The sequence below is a fragment of the Bufo bufo genome, chromosome 5 (genome assembly GCF_905171765.1).
Source record: "Bufo bufo chromosome 5, aBufBuf1.1, whole genome shotgun sequence".
Classification (NCBI taxonomy): Eukaryota; Metazoa; Chordata; class Amphibia; order Anura; family Bufonidae; genus Bufo; species Bufo bufo.
In genome coordinates this window covers 209801509-209816097 of record NC_053393.1, presented here as the reverse complement: position 1 = coordinate 209816097, position 14589 = coordinate 209801509, and the positions used below count along the sequence as shown (strand labels likewise).

Here is a 14589-nt window from a genome sequence, read left to right as displayed (position 1 = left end):
AATACAGCATCAAACATTACACTGATAGGTGGAATGCTGTTCTGTGGACATCTTTATCTAGATCTATCAAGATAACAATAAAGCTGCCATACATGCTGTTATCCCAATTCTACACATACTATCATCATGATGATCACCCTTCAGATAATATCTTCCAATAAATTGACTAAGGATATAAGCCAAATCAGAATTATCTCAAGGAAAAGACATACCACCCAACTTTTTGGACAGCCAACGAGGGACACTTATGCCTCACTGTGCGAAAGATCCAATTACTGTCTGAGGAAGGTCATGGCTGCAGCCAGTGATTGGCTGAGCAGCATTCACAACAAAGAGGGACTTAGGTCAAAAAGAGGAATTGTCCTTCCAAAAGAGGGACTATTGAGAGGAGAGGGGAAAGAGAACCATCCTCAGACAGCTTTTTCAGGGTTTTTGCCCCGGTCAGTTCCCCTCTCTGTATGATGTGTAGAGCCGGGGCCCCACCCGGACCTACACATCTTCAATATCGCACAGCTCCTCATCTACTTCTATTTTGGCGCCTTCAGGACTAGGAAGGAGGAAGTGAAACTGCAACAGCTCCTGTCACGGAGCTACGTGGGGGGCAGTGTGAGCTTTATGTCTGGACTTTGAGTATTGAGTACAGTGCATCTATGGAGGATGAGGGTGAGACTCTTACCTTCATCCTCAACAATATAATTTCAGCTGTACAGTGTTTGTTGGGAGTGGCCTATTATATGTAGGAGGGACTTATAACAACAGGAGGGGCCAATTTTTTTGCGTTGCTCACTACACACCCCACATTTTTATTTTTAGGATGGGCTTAGAAAACTCGGTGGGGCCACAATTTTTGCACGGCTTGCTACGCGCACCTCTTTTTTTCTTTTCAGACCCCCCCTAGACAAAATTCCTGGGTGCTCCCCTGGTGCTTCCTGAGCCAGGCAGTAGGGATCGACCGATTATCGGTTTGGCCGATATTATCGGCCGATATTGAGGATTTTGAACGTTATCGGTATCGGCATCTATTTTGCCGATATACCGATAACGTTTTGGGAACACAGAACGCGCTGCTGACAGCGCTCTCTGTGTTCCCTCCGCAGCACAGGGGAGAAGGAAGCAGTGTCTCCTCCCCCTGTGCTGCTGCTGCCGCTGCCGCCAATGAGGGGATAGAACATAAGAGGAGGGGAGGGGCTGTGGCCGCTGCGCCACCAATGAAGATAAGCCTTTCATTCATTCATATATACAGGAGGCGGGAGCTGGCTGCAGAATCACATAGCCGGCTCCCGACCTCTATGAGCAATAGCTGCGGTCCGGGGTAGTTAACTCCTCAGGTGCCGCGGATCGCAGCTACCGCTGATAGAGGTCGGGAGCCGGCTATGTGATTCTGCAGCCAGCTCCCGCCTCCTGTATATGAATGATCGATAGACTTATCTTCATTGGTGGCGCAGTGCGCCCCCCCCAAGCCCCCCAGTATTAATCATTGGTGGCGCAGTGCGCCCCCCACCCCCATCCCAATCCCGGCCAATACTAAAAACATTGGTGGCGCAGTGCGCCCCCACCCCCACCCAGTATTAATCATTGGTGGCAGTGGCCACAGGATCCCCTCTCCCCTGCTCCTCCGATCGGAGCCCCAGCTGTGTAAGCCTGGGGCTCCGATCGGTTACCATGGCAGCCAGGACGCTATTGAAGCCCTGGCTGCCATGTTCAGCTCCATGCTGCTGTGTGCACTATGCACAGAGCAGCAGGGACTGTGTGAGATCCTATTCACCCTGATAGAGATCTATCAGGGTGAATAGGACAAAGGTTCTAGTCCCTAAGGGGGTTAAAAGTTAGTAAAAAAAATAAATAAAAAATATTAAGTATAAATGAAAAAGATTTATAAAAAAAAATACACATTAACAATAAACCAAAAAAATACACATTAACAATAAACATATTAATTTTCAGCAGATTTGTGTAGGAATTTTTTTTTTCTCAAAAATGAAAATTCCCAGAATATCGGTATAAATTATCGGCTATCGGCCTGAAAGTTCACAAATTATCGGTATCGGTATCGGCCCTAAAAAATCAATATCGGTCGATCCCTACCAGGCAGCATACAGCTCCGGACACAGGCTGGAAGAAGCCTGCACCGCATCACTATCAGCTGCATGGAGATAAGTATATGAGTTTATTGTTTTTAATTTGGCCCCATGCTGTTGGGCCACTATGGGGAGGGGTGAGGAGCACTGGGGGCACTAAATAAGGGCATTTTGTACTGGCACACATAAGGGGGCACGTTCTAGTACTGGCACACATTTTAAGGGTGGGCATTTTTAGCACTGGCACCCATTATAAGAGGGTATTTTTTTTACACTGGCATGCATTGTTAGGGGACATTATTTTGCACTCACACATTATAAGGGGGAGTTTTTGTACTGGTGCAAATTATAAGGGGGTATTTTTTGTACTGGCACACATTAAAAAGGGGTATTTTTTGTATTGACACATTACAAGGGGGTATTTTTGTACTGGAACACGTTATAAGGGGGTATTTTTGTACTGGCACACAATACATGACTATGGGGAACATGATTACTAGTATAGGCACAATGGAGGCATTATTACTATTGGGGACACTGTTAACACTAAGTGCACTCTGGCAGATAATTATTATTATTGGTGGGACTTTGCGCAGCACTATTACTGTGGGGGGCAGCCTGCACAGTATCAGCTTAGCACAATTATTTTTGGGGGACATTATGTTTACGGCACTATTAGTGTCAGGGACACTCATTGCTGGACGCAGTATATTTTTTATTGAAGGGGGCACTATCTGTGTGGTACTAGCATTTTCACGGAGACTGTTTCTGCTGTATATTATTGGGAAGCACAATCGGCACAGCACAATCTTTGTTGTCTTACGTCAAGAAAATTAAGACATTGATGTTTTCCTGCTTACACCAGTTTGTTGGGGTACAAAAGCCTTCTTTTTGTGCAAGCTACTAGGAAGATGTGTGGCTTTTTTCCACTTTTTAGTGGTGTATACATATTGTTCTGTATATGCAATGTGTTCACAGAGCACCTGTATGGATGTAATGTAAGTAAATAAACTAATCTATTATATCAGAGCCTAGAGACTGAATTAAAATGTAAGACAGTACTTAGAGTACTTGTTCTGTAGCCTGCTCCTAGTACAGCACACAAAACAAGCCCCTAATAAGGGTGATTTTTTGAAGACATATAGATATATGATAAATGTGGAATGATGTATGACACTATAGATCACACCTGAAAATATTTTAATATTTAACCTCTTAGGCCCTTTTCACACCAGCAAGTCCCACACAAGGGGCATTATATGGTGTGAGGGGTACATAATGACACATTAAACAGTGTGAGGGGCACATAAGGGAATGTTATACTGTGTGAGGGGGACAAACGGAAATATACTGTTTGAGAGACACAAAAGGGGCATTGTACTGTGTGGGAGCTCTAAGGGGGCATCACTAGGAGCACCATGCCTGTGTGGGGGGAATCTTTTAAGCAGGCACCTTTATTGTGTGGGGACTTAGGGGTAATCTTTACTGTGAGAGGGCACTAAGGGAGCATCATTACACTGATGAGGCTCTTAATTACTAGTTGTCGGGCAAGAAGGGTACTGAGCAGAACTGCGAGTGTATGGACAGAGACATTCTTTAACAGTTGGGAGATATGTTCATGTCACTAGCTAATTAGCACTATTGCATTTAGGGGAACTATTGAGACAGGGCTAGGAGAAGGAATCATGGCGGTCTGCCCCGGATATAGAAGTAACAGTAGAATTAACAACTGTAGTAAGAGGTGATATGACCAGTGAGCCCAAACCTTCCCATCAATGTGTCTGAAAAATTGCTTACAAACATTAATGCATTTCTCACATTAAACTGGCCAGTATTTTTAGATATAAAAGGTGACACACTGGACATATGTTACACTTTTTTTTTAAAAAGATGTAGGAAAAGCACAGTCTATTGTATTTTCCAATACAGGTAATAAATATATGCTGAGGCATACCACCAGTATGGAGGGCAAAAGTACGGCCTGTGGCTACATTCAGCATATGTGACAGTATGTCTTAAGGTGGAAATTTTATGCATTATGTGGGTATTCACTAAATGATAGCTACCACAATTATACAGTAATTCCCAGTGAAACTCTGCTGCTAAGCCAGTGTATCTAAACCTATCATGCATAGTACTGCCTTGGGCAAAGATGCTGTATTATATTCCCTATTGTATATTCTATCATTAAGTGCTAATTGGATTTTACTATACACTGTATATCCTGTATTACATCCCAGTAGCTCTGTTCTGATAATAAAGTAAATGGTCTTGGGAACAAGAACTAATGGAATCTGGCATAGGAAGTATATAGTGTGCAGCAGGGGCGTAACTATAATTCATAGCAAAATAAGAAGGCGCCCCCACCACCTATTGTAAGAAAATTAAAACAGTAGCATAAGTAGAAATAATAAAATGTATGTATAATAGTACCATATATCAGAAAACCCACATTATATCAAAAAGCCATCCTATTGTTATTCCCCACAAAAATGTTCTTGCATCTGACTGGGCCCCCCTCAACCTCTGGGCCCCATAGCAAGTGCTATTACTACTATGGCTATAGCTGCAGTGAGAGTTGGTAAGTTCTAAGAAATCAGTGGCAAAAATTCCCATTGGTAACTTGATCTACTCCCAAAAAGTGTTGGAAAAGCACGGTCTCTTGTAATGCATTATATTATAATTTTATATAAGTGTAAGACAGTTATCATTTACCCATTAATTCTTTTACTTATTAGTCCATTTGATAATCTAATATACTTTATTTACATAAATTAACAGTGCATATGGAAAGTCGTCAGACCCTTTAAGTTTTTTCGCATTTTCTTATGTTGCAGCGGTGAACTAAAATAAAAATAAATCTAATTTTTTCCATAATTTTTCACTCAATAACTCGTAATGACAAAGTGAAAACAGAATGTCAAAAGTCTTTGCTAAATTATTTAAAAGGAAAAACAAAAATGTGGCATTGACATAAGTGTTCAGACCCTTTACTCACTACTTAGTTGAAAGCTTTGGCAGAGATTACAGCATCCAGTCTTCTGCACATGGTTTGCACATCTGGATTTGGGGATTTTCTGCCATTCTTGTCACGTTGGATTGGACCATCAGTGGATAGGCATTTTCAGGGCTCTTCAGAGATGTTTGATTGAGTAAAAGTCAGGCCTCTGATAGGGCCACTTAGGGACATTGACAGAGTTGTCCCTAAATTCTGTGTTGTTTTGGCTCTGTGCTTAGAGTCATTGTCTTGCTATAAGGTAAATCTTCGGCCCAGTCTGAATTCCAGAGCATTCTGGATCAGGTTTTTATCAAGGATATTTCTGTACATTGCTCCATTCAGCTTTCCCTCAATCCTGACTAGACTCTTTGTACCAGCCGCTGAAAAACAGCCCATAGCATGATGCTGCCATCTGTCACGGAACCATGAACCAGACGTACAACAAGAGATAAGTGAAAATAAGAAGGCTTTATTGAAAATAAAGCTGTAAAGCAAAAGTCCAAACGGATGGTGAAACCGAGCAGAGTCTTTGCGAAGCCAGAGGTCAGGAACCAGAAGGGTAGTCAGACGAAGCCAGGATCAGGAACCAGCAGGGTAGTCAGACGAAGCCAGGATCAGGAACCAGCAGGGTAGTCAGACGAAGCCAGGATCAGGAACCAGAAGGGTAGTCAGACGAAGCCAGGATCAGGAACCAGAAGCAGCAGCAGTCTTAGAAGCATGTGAACACAAGAGGACCAAGCAAGGAACTGAAGCCACAGACCTCCTATATATATGAGCTAGGCATCCAGCTCCTCCCAGGGGAAGGAGGAGCCGCAGGGTGGAAGGCTACAAGAAACCCAGGACCCAAGATGGCCGCCAGCACATGTCAAACGAAGGAGAGCAGCAAGCAGGTAAGACCATGACAGTACCTCCCCCTCAAGGGCCCCTCCTCCGCGGAGCACAAAACGGTTTCTGAGGGAAGCGTGCGTGGAAGGCTCGGAGCAAGGCAGGAGCATGGACATCTGCGGAGGGAACCCAGGAACGCTCCTCTGGACCATAACCACGCCAATGGACCAAAAACTGCAACCGACCGCGGACCAGGCGTGAGTCCAGGATATTGCTCACCTCATATTCCTCACGATTGCCCACTTGGACCGGACGAGGCCGAGGAACCGAGGAAGTGAAACGATTACACACCAGTGGCTTCAACAGGGAGACATGAAACACGTTGGAGATCCGCATGCCAGGAGGAAGCGCAAGGGCATAGGCTACCGGGTTTACCCTGCGAAGCACTCGGAAGGGACCAACAAAGCGAGGCGCCAGCTTGGGAGTGGGCACTCGAAGGTTGAGGTTGCGGGTGGACAACCATACACGGTCTCCGACCTGGTAGGAAGGAGCAGGCGCTCGTCTGCGATCAGCCTGGAATCTCTGGCGCTGCGCAGAGACCTCAAGGGACTTCTGGATCTGTACCCAAGAAGCACGTAGGACGGAAAGGTGATCCTCCACAGCCGGAATATCCTGGGGAGAGAATACCTCCGGTAACACGGCAGGTTGGAACCCATAATTGGCCATGAAGGGAGACGTCCCAGAGGAAGAGTTCACCGCCGTGTTCCTGGCAAACTCAGCCCAAGGCAGGAGGTCAACCCAATTGTCTTGGTGATCGGAGACATAGCAACGAAGGAATTGCTCCAAGGCCTGATTGGATCGTTCTGCGGCCCCATTGGACTGAGGGTGGTAGGCCGAGGAGAAGGAGAGATGAATCCCCAACTGGGAGCAAAAGGCGCGCCAGAACCTGGACACAAACTGACTCCCCCGATCCGACACAATCTCCTTAGGCAAACCGTGCAACCGGAAGACCTCCCTGGCAAAAATCGTGGCCAACTCTTGTGCAGAGGGTAACTTCTTGAGAGGAACACAGTGGCACATTTTGGAAAACCGATCCACAATCATGAGAATGACCGTATGGCCTCGGGATGCAGGGAGGTCCACAATAAAATCCATCCCCAGGTGTGACCATGGGCGCTCCCCGGTGGCTATGGGTTGCAGAAGGCCCAACGGAAGGTGCCGAGGGGACTTACTCTGGGCACAAACGGAGCATGCCGCTACATATGCGGCCATGTCGGAACGTAGGGAAGGCCACCAGAACAGACGTGAAACAGCCCAGGACAGCTGATTCTTTCCAGGATGCCCCGCGGTCTTGGAGTTATGGTAGGTTCGCAACAACCGAGTGCGCAACTCCTCAGGCACAAAACATCTGCCGTTGGGTCTCCCAGAGGGAGCACCAGATTGAGCCGCCAAAATCTGCTCACCCAGGGGAGAGGTCAGGCTGGTGCGAATGGCGGCCAGGATCTGATTCGGAGGTATGACCGAAGACGGAATCGACTCCTCCCTGGACAGCTCGGAGTACTGCCGTGATAAGGCATCCGCCCTGATGTTCTTGGAACCGGGTAGGTAGGAGACCACGTAATTAAAACGTGACAAGAACAGAGCCCATCTGGCCTGACGTGGTGTCAATCTCTTGGCCTCAGAAAGGTAGGTCAGATTCTTGTGGTCCGTCAGGATGAGAACCGGAACCACCGAACCCTCGAGCAAGTGCCTCCATTCTTTAAGGGCCTGCACGATGGCCAATAACTCCCTGTCACCAATCTGATAGTTGCACTCCGCGGAAGACAGTTTCCGGGAGTAAAACCCACAAGGAAGCAGAGGACCCTCTGGTGTTCTACGCTGAGACAGAAGGGCGCCTACTCCCGTCTCAGACGCGTCCACCTCGAGGACAAAGGGCAACCCAGGGTTGGGATGCGACAGAATCGGAGCCGACACAAAGGCGGACTTTAGGGCCTCAAAAGCTCGGATGGCCTCGAGCGGCCAGACCTGGGAATTACTGCCCTTCCTGGTCAGATCCGTGAGAGGCTTGGCCAGCATGGAAAAGTCCCTGATGAACTTCCGATAATAATTGGCGAAGCCCAAAAAGCGCTGCAGGGAACGAAGACCACTGGGCTGGGGCCACTGTAAGACAGCCGAAACCTTCTCAGGATCCATGGAGAACCCCTCAGCGGAAATGATGTAACCTAAGAAGGTTACCTGGGATCGGTGAAATTCGCATTTCTCAAGCTTACCGAACAGCTTGTTCTCTCGTAACCGTTGCAACACTCGTCTGACATCCAGAATGTGGGCCTCCATGGATTCAGAATATACCAAGATGTCATCCAAATAGACTACCACACACTGCTGCAACAGGTCACGGAAAACATCGTTGATGAATTCCTGAAAGACTGCGGGCGCATTGCACAACCCAAAGGGCATAACCAAGGATTCGTAATGACCGGTCCTGGTGTTAAACGCGGTCTTCCACTCATCGCCCGCCTTGATCCTTACCAGGTTATATGCCGCCCTCAGGTCGAGTTTGGTAAAGACCGTGGCCCCTTTAAGGCGATCGAACAGCTCGGAAATCAAGGGTACCGGGTAAGCGTTCTTGATCGTGATGCGATTGAGACCCCTGTAATCGATGCAAGGCCTCAACTCACCGCCCTTCTTTTTCACAAAGAAAAATCCAGCCCCTGCCGGGGACGAAGATTTGCGAATGTGTCCGCGTGAAAGCGCCTCCCTCACGTACTCCTCCATGGCCTCATTCTCCGCTACCGACAGTGGATAGACTTTGCCACGAGGAGGAACGGCACCAGATTGTAACTCTATGGCACAATCGTATGGGCGGTGCGGAGGTAGGGCAACCGCGCGCACCTTATCGAATACATCCCGGTACTCCTCGTATTCAGGAGGCAACAGAGAGTCCGAGGAAGTACACAGCAACTTGACAGACCCATGGATGCAACTAGCCCCACACTGCGGTGACCACGAGAGGATCTTGACCGATCTCCAATCGAAAGTCGGATTATGCTTCTGGAGCCAGGGGTACCCCAAGACCACCGAGTAGTGTGGAGACGAAATAACCTGGAGGCAGACCGACTCTCTGTGAACGGCACCAATGGCTATCCCCACTGGAAGGGTCTCATGAGTCACGTGTGGCGGCAGAAGGGGTCTGCCGTCTATCGCCTCAAGAGCCAGTGGGGAACCTCGAGCCTGCAGAGGAATGGAATTGGCGGCAGCGAACACACTATCAATGAACAAACCACCAGCACCAGAGTCCACCAACGCCTGGGTCGTCACCGAGCCCCCGACCCAGGAGAGGACAACAGTGATCAGTGGTTTGTCAACACGGGAAACCGGGGACGAGGAGACTCCACCCAAGATCTGCCCCCGACAGGATCTCAGGGTACGAGCGTTTCCCGGACGGTTCGGACATGCCAACCGAAAATGCCCACCGAGACCACAGTACATGCATCGGCCCTCGCGTCTCCGGAGTGCCCTCTCCCCCTCGGACAGGCGAGCAAACCCCAGCTGCATGGGTTCACCCCCAGACAAGTCATCCCCAGGAGGCGTGGGAGGAGAGGGAGGCACGGGTGGGACAGCAAACGTAGGCACCAATCTGTTAGAAGACCTCCGCAGGTTCTCCTTAAAGGAAGGTCTCTCCCTGAGTCTGGTGTCAATCAAAATCAGGAAAGAAATAAGCGACTCGAGCTCAACTGGTAGGTCCTTAGCTGCAACCTCATCCTTCAAGGCATCCGAGAGACCATGAGAGAAAGCAGCGACCAGAGCCTCATTATTCCAGCCCACCTCTGCTGCCAGGGTACGAAACTCAATGGCGTATTCAGCTACGGATCGTGAACCCTGTCTGATGGACATAAGGAGCTTCGCAGCAGAGGCAGCACGAGCCGGCACATCGAATACCTTCCGAAGAGAAGCAACAAAACCGGAAAACTCGGCAACCACCGGATTGTTGTTCTCCCATAAAGGGCTGGCCCAGGCCAAGGCCTTGTCCGAGAGCAGCGAGATCAAGAAGCCCACCTTTGATCTCTCAGTAGGAAAGGCATGTGGCAGCAACTCGAAATAAATGCCCACCTGGTTAAGGAAACCTCGGCACTGAGTTGGCTCTCCCCCAAAGCGCTGTGGAAGAGGGGCAGAACCGGTCATACCCCGAAACACCGCAGGCGCAACAACAGGTGTCGGGGTAGACTCTGGCGCAACAACCGGAGCGGCAGTAGGAGCGAGCCCAGGAGCGACAACCGACCCATTGGCAACGGGAGCGAAATGAGCCGTGCGTTCAAGCAGGGTTTGCAACGCCACAGCGAACCGACCCAACAGGTGATCCTGCTGATCAAGTCTGGCAACCAGCGTGGGTAGTGAGGATGGCCCTGTACCGTCAGAATTCATGGCTTGGTCCTAATGTCACGGAACCATGAACCAGACGTACAACAAGAGATAAGTGAAAATAAGAAGGCTTTATTGAAAATAAAGCTGTAAAGCAAAAGTCCAAACGGATGGTGAAACCGAGCAGAGTCTTTGCGAAGCCAGAGGTCAGGAACCAGAAGGGTAGTCAGACGAAGCCAGGATCAGGAACCAGCAGGGTAGTCAGACGAAGCCAGGATCAGGAACCAGCAGGGTAGTCAGACGAAGCCAGGATCAGGAACCAGAAGGGTAGTCAGACGAAGCCAGGATCAGGAACCAGAAGCAGCAGCAGTCTTAGAAGCATGTGAACACAAGAGGACCAAGCAAGGAACTGAAGCCACAGACCTCCTATATATATGAGCTAGGCATCCAGCTCCTCCCAGGGGAAGGAGGAGCCGCAGGGTGGAAGGCTACAAGAAACCCAGGACCCAAGATGGCCGCCAGCACATGTCAAACGAAGGAGAGCAGCAAGCAGGTAAGACCATGACACCATCACCATGTTTCATTGTAGGGATGATATTGGGCAGGTGATGAGCAGGGACTGGTTTCCTCCAGACATGATTATTAGAATTTAGGGCAAAAAGTTCAATCTTTGTTTCATTAGACCAGAGAATAATGTTTCTCACAGTCTGAGAGTAATTTAGATGCTATTTTGCAAACTTTAATGTGTCTTTAACTGAGTAGAGGCGCTTTTTTCTGATCACTCTGCCGTAAAGCCCAAATTGGTGGAGCGCTGCAGTAATTGTTGACCTTCTGGGGTTCTTCCTTATCTGAACACATGATCTTTGGAGCTCAGCCAGAGTGACCATTGGGTTCTTGGTCACCTCTCTTAACCTTACCCTTCTACCCTGATTACTTAGTTTGGTGGGGCAGCCAGCTTTAGGATGAACCCTGGTTGTTAAAAACTTATTTCATTAAAGAATTATGGAGGCCAATTTGGGAACTTTCAGTGCAGCAGAAATTGTTTGAAACCTTATATATATATACAGTGTTATGTGTCTTTCCAAATCATGTCTAATCAACTTAATTTACCAGAGATTGACTCCAACCAAGGTGCAGAAACACCTAAAAGATTATCAAGAGAAAAGGGAAGCCCCCAGAGCTAAATATCAAGTATCATAGAAAAGGGTCTGAATATTTATATTGATGCTAAATTTAAGTTTTTTATTTTTAATAAATTAGCAGAAATTTCTAAAATTCTGTTTTCACTTTCTCACTTTTAGGGTACTGAGTGAAGATTGATTAGGACTTTTTTTTAATTTTAGCACAAGGCCGTAACAAAATGTGAAAAAAGTAAAAGGGTCTGAAGACTTTCCGAATGCATTGTATATGTCTGGCAATGCTGAATAATAAAGGGGGCTCTCCCAGACTTAAATACTGATAGCCTATCCTTATGATCAACACAGTGAAGGGGTTGTATCAATCCTGAGAATGATGTATCCTCTTAATTGTTTAAAAAGGCACAGGGGCATTATCCATTTGTGTAGCTGTGCCTGATAGTGCAGCTCATCTCATTCAGATCCATACAAGTAACTAGGGTGCGCTTCAGTACCAGGCACAGCCACACATACGGACAATGCCACTGTGCTTCTGTGGACAATGTAGAGGACACGGAGCTCACAGGAATTTGCAATCCCTTCACTGTGCTTATTGGCAGGTCCCGGAAGTCACACCCACAGATGAAAAATGTATGGCCTATGGATAGGCCATCAGTGTTTAAGCCCGCTGCGGAAGGAGTGATAGACCAACGCAGAGGAGAACGCCTTGGAAGTAGGGAGAGTATATCAAATTTTTATTTCAAAGGTGTGATGGCCTTTCCTCACAGTAGGCCATGTCTAGCTGATCTGTAGTGGTGTGGGGTAGCAATAGGTCCGGTGTTGGAAGTAGACAGCTTCGTCTACTTTGTGGTGAACTCAACGGGATCAGCCCGGCAGAAACAAACTCAGTCTACTACAAAGTAGACCGAGTTGTCTGTTCCCAGTTCTGAAACTATTGCTGAAGAGCTGATAGGCACCAACTGATTAGCGAGTGATGGACTATCCTGGGGATTGGCCCTCATTTAATAAAAGGTGGATAACCCCTTAAAGTAATTGTAGGGGTTGTCTGAGATTTTTAATTTGCTCCTTAACCTATTTTAAACATTGATATGTGTTGTGAATTTAGGAAGCTTTAAAATCTTGTAATCCTTTTCATATTTTTATTGGACAGTTATTCTTTTTGATATAAGGTTAACAGATTCTACCATTATTATGAGATACACTGATGATTTAATGAGTATTGCTTTTTTCTAGATACACATGATTCTAATCCCCTTGATTCGAGGCATCTCACGTCTACTTGACACTCACCTTTCCTTTCTTCATAAAAACAAACATGCACGGTGGCCCAATACCTCCAAATCAAATGGCCTATTAGTAAGTCTGCTGCCCATAGCAGCCAATCAGAGCTCAACTTTCATTTCCTACGGGGGTCTGAAAACATGAAAGCTGAGCTCTGATTGGTTGCTATGGGCAACTAGACAGATTTACTATTAGGCAGTTTGATTTGGAGACATTGGAGGCAGGCTACTTTTTTGTGGGCTACCCTGTATATATGGCCTTGTCAACCTTGAATGATGATGGGATATACTGGATACAATGGCCAGCCAAAACAAGTCCTAATATGTATGACTGGCCTACCAATAACCAGCACACAATTTACTCATTTTCATAGACATATAAACAAACACATAACACATACATTCATATAACCCAATCTACAGACAATATGACAAAAATAAATCTCTCATATTTACCGGATAAGGTAAAACTGATGAGCCTGCGACTGCCTTGCCCATGTGATGCTTCTTCGCTGTTAATGCTTTTGAAGATCTATAAAGATAGCGTGAGATTGGTGTCAATTACATATTAGTTTCCGTTGGTGCTATCCCTCTAGACTCAATCAATATGGATCAATAGCACTGTAGCATAGCCTGCCATTAGTAGACACAAGGCCTGGATGCTCTAATGCTTCCACACTCTGTCGAGATAACTGGGATTTCTTTTTAATTTATCTACTTCTAAAACTGACAAAACATTACCTGTATTCACACAAGAAAATAATTCAGATTAAGATTTACCGGAGGCTATGTTTATAGGGGTTGTCCCATGAAAAATATTCTACATTTTTCATATCAGCACCTGGATGTTAATACTTTCATAACAGCATCCAATTAAAAAGTTAGTATAGCCACTAAACTATAAAAAAAAAGAAAAGGATCTGTATAGTGCCACCTGCTGTTTGTTCTTTTCCTTATTTCCCTGTCCACCTCACTGAGATGGTTGCACGCGCTCAGTTTAAATCTTCAACTGTCTCCAGCTTCTGTTAGGCTAGTTTCACACTAACAGCGGCAGAGGACTCCGGCAGGCTGTTCCAGCGGATGAACAGCCTGTCGGATCCGTGCTGCTGCTAGTTCACGTGTGCCCCCGTGTGCCGCTCCGTCCCCATTGACTATATAGGGGGTGGGGGCGGAGTTCCATTGGCAGTACGGCAGCGCATGCCGAGAGGCAGCCGGACTAAAAGTACTGCATGCAGTACTTTTAGTCCGGCTGCCTCTCAGCGTGCGCTGCCGTGCTGCCACCGGAACTCCCCCCCCCCCATCACCATTATAGTCAATGGGGACGGATCGGCAGTCCGGGGACACACGTGAACTAGCGGCAGGACGGATCCGACAGGCTGTTCATCCGCTGGAACAGCCTGCCGGAGTCCTCTGCCGCTAGTGTGAAAGTGCCCTTAGAAGCTATGGCAGTTACTAGGAAAGAGCTACAGCAGAGAGGACCTTCCCCCCTGAGCTGCTAACTTTTGAAGCAATTAACAGGGAGGTCTCAGGATCCATGTGAGGCTCAGGGCTGGTTCTAGCTTTGTTAGAAAGAGATTGTCATGTACAGTCGTGGCCAAAAGTTTTGAGAATGACACAAATATTAGTTTTCACAAAGTTTGCTGCTAAACTGCTTTTAGATCTTTGTTTCAGTTGTTTCTGTGATGTAGTGAAATATAATTACACGCACTTCATACGTTTCAAAGGCTTTTATCGACAATTACATGACATTTATGCAAAGAGTCAGTATTTGCAGTGTTGGCCCTTCTTTCTTCTTTTTCAGGACCTCTGCAATTCGACTGGGCATGCTCTCAATCAACTTCTGGGCCAATTCCTGACTGATAGCAACCCATTCTTTCATAATCACTTCTTGGAGTTTGTCAGAATTAGTGGGT

General features: G+C 47.0%; 1 protein-coding gene across 1 annotated transcript in view; it reads right to left on the bottom strand.

Moving 5' to 3' along the window:
- Positions 1-14589, bottom strand: part of HECW1 (HECT, C2 and WW domain containing E3 ubiquitin protein ligase 1) — a 213578-nt gene that overhangs the window by 109423 nt on the left and 89566 nt on the right. The window contains exon 4 of the mRNA XM_040432459.1: positions 13133-13208. Coding sequence (XP_040288393.1) covers positions 13133-13208 — 76 coding nt within the window. The remainder of the gene's footprint in view (positions 1-13132; positions 13209-14589) is intronic.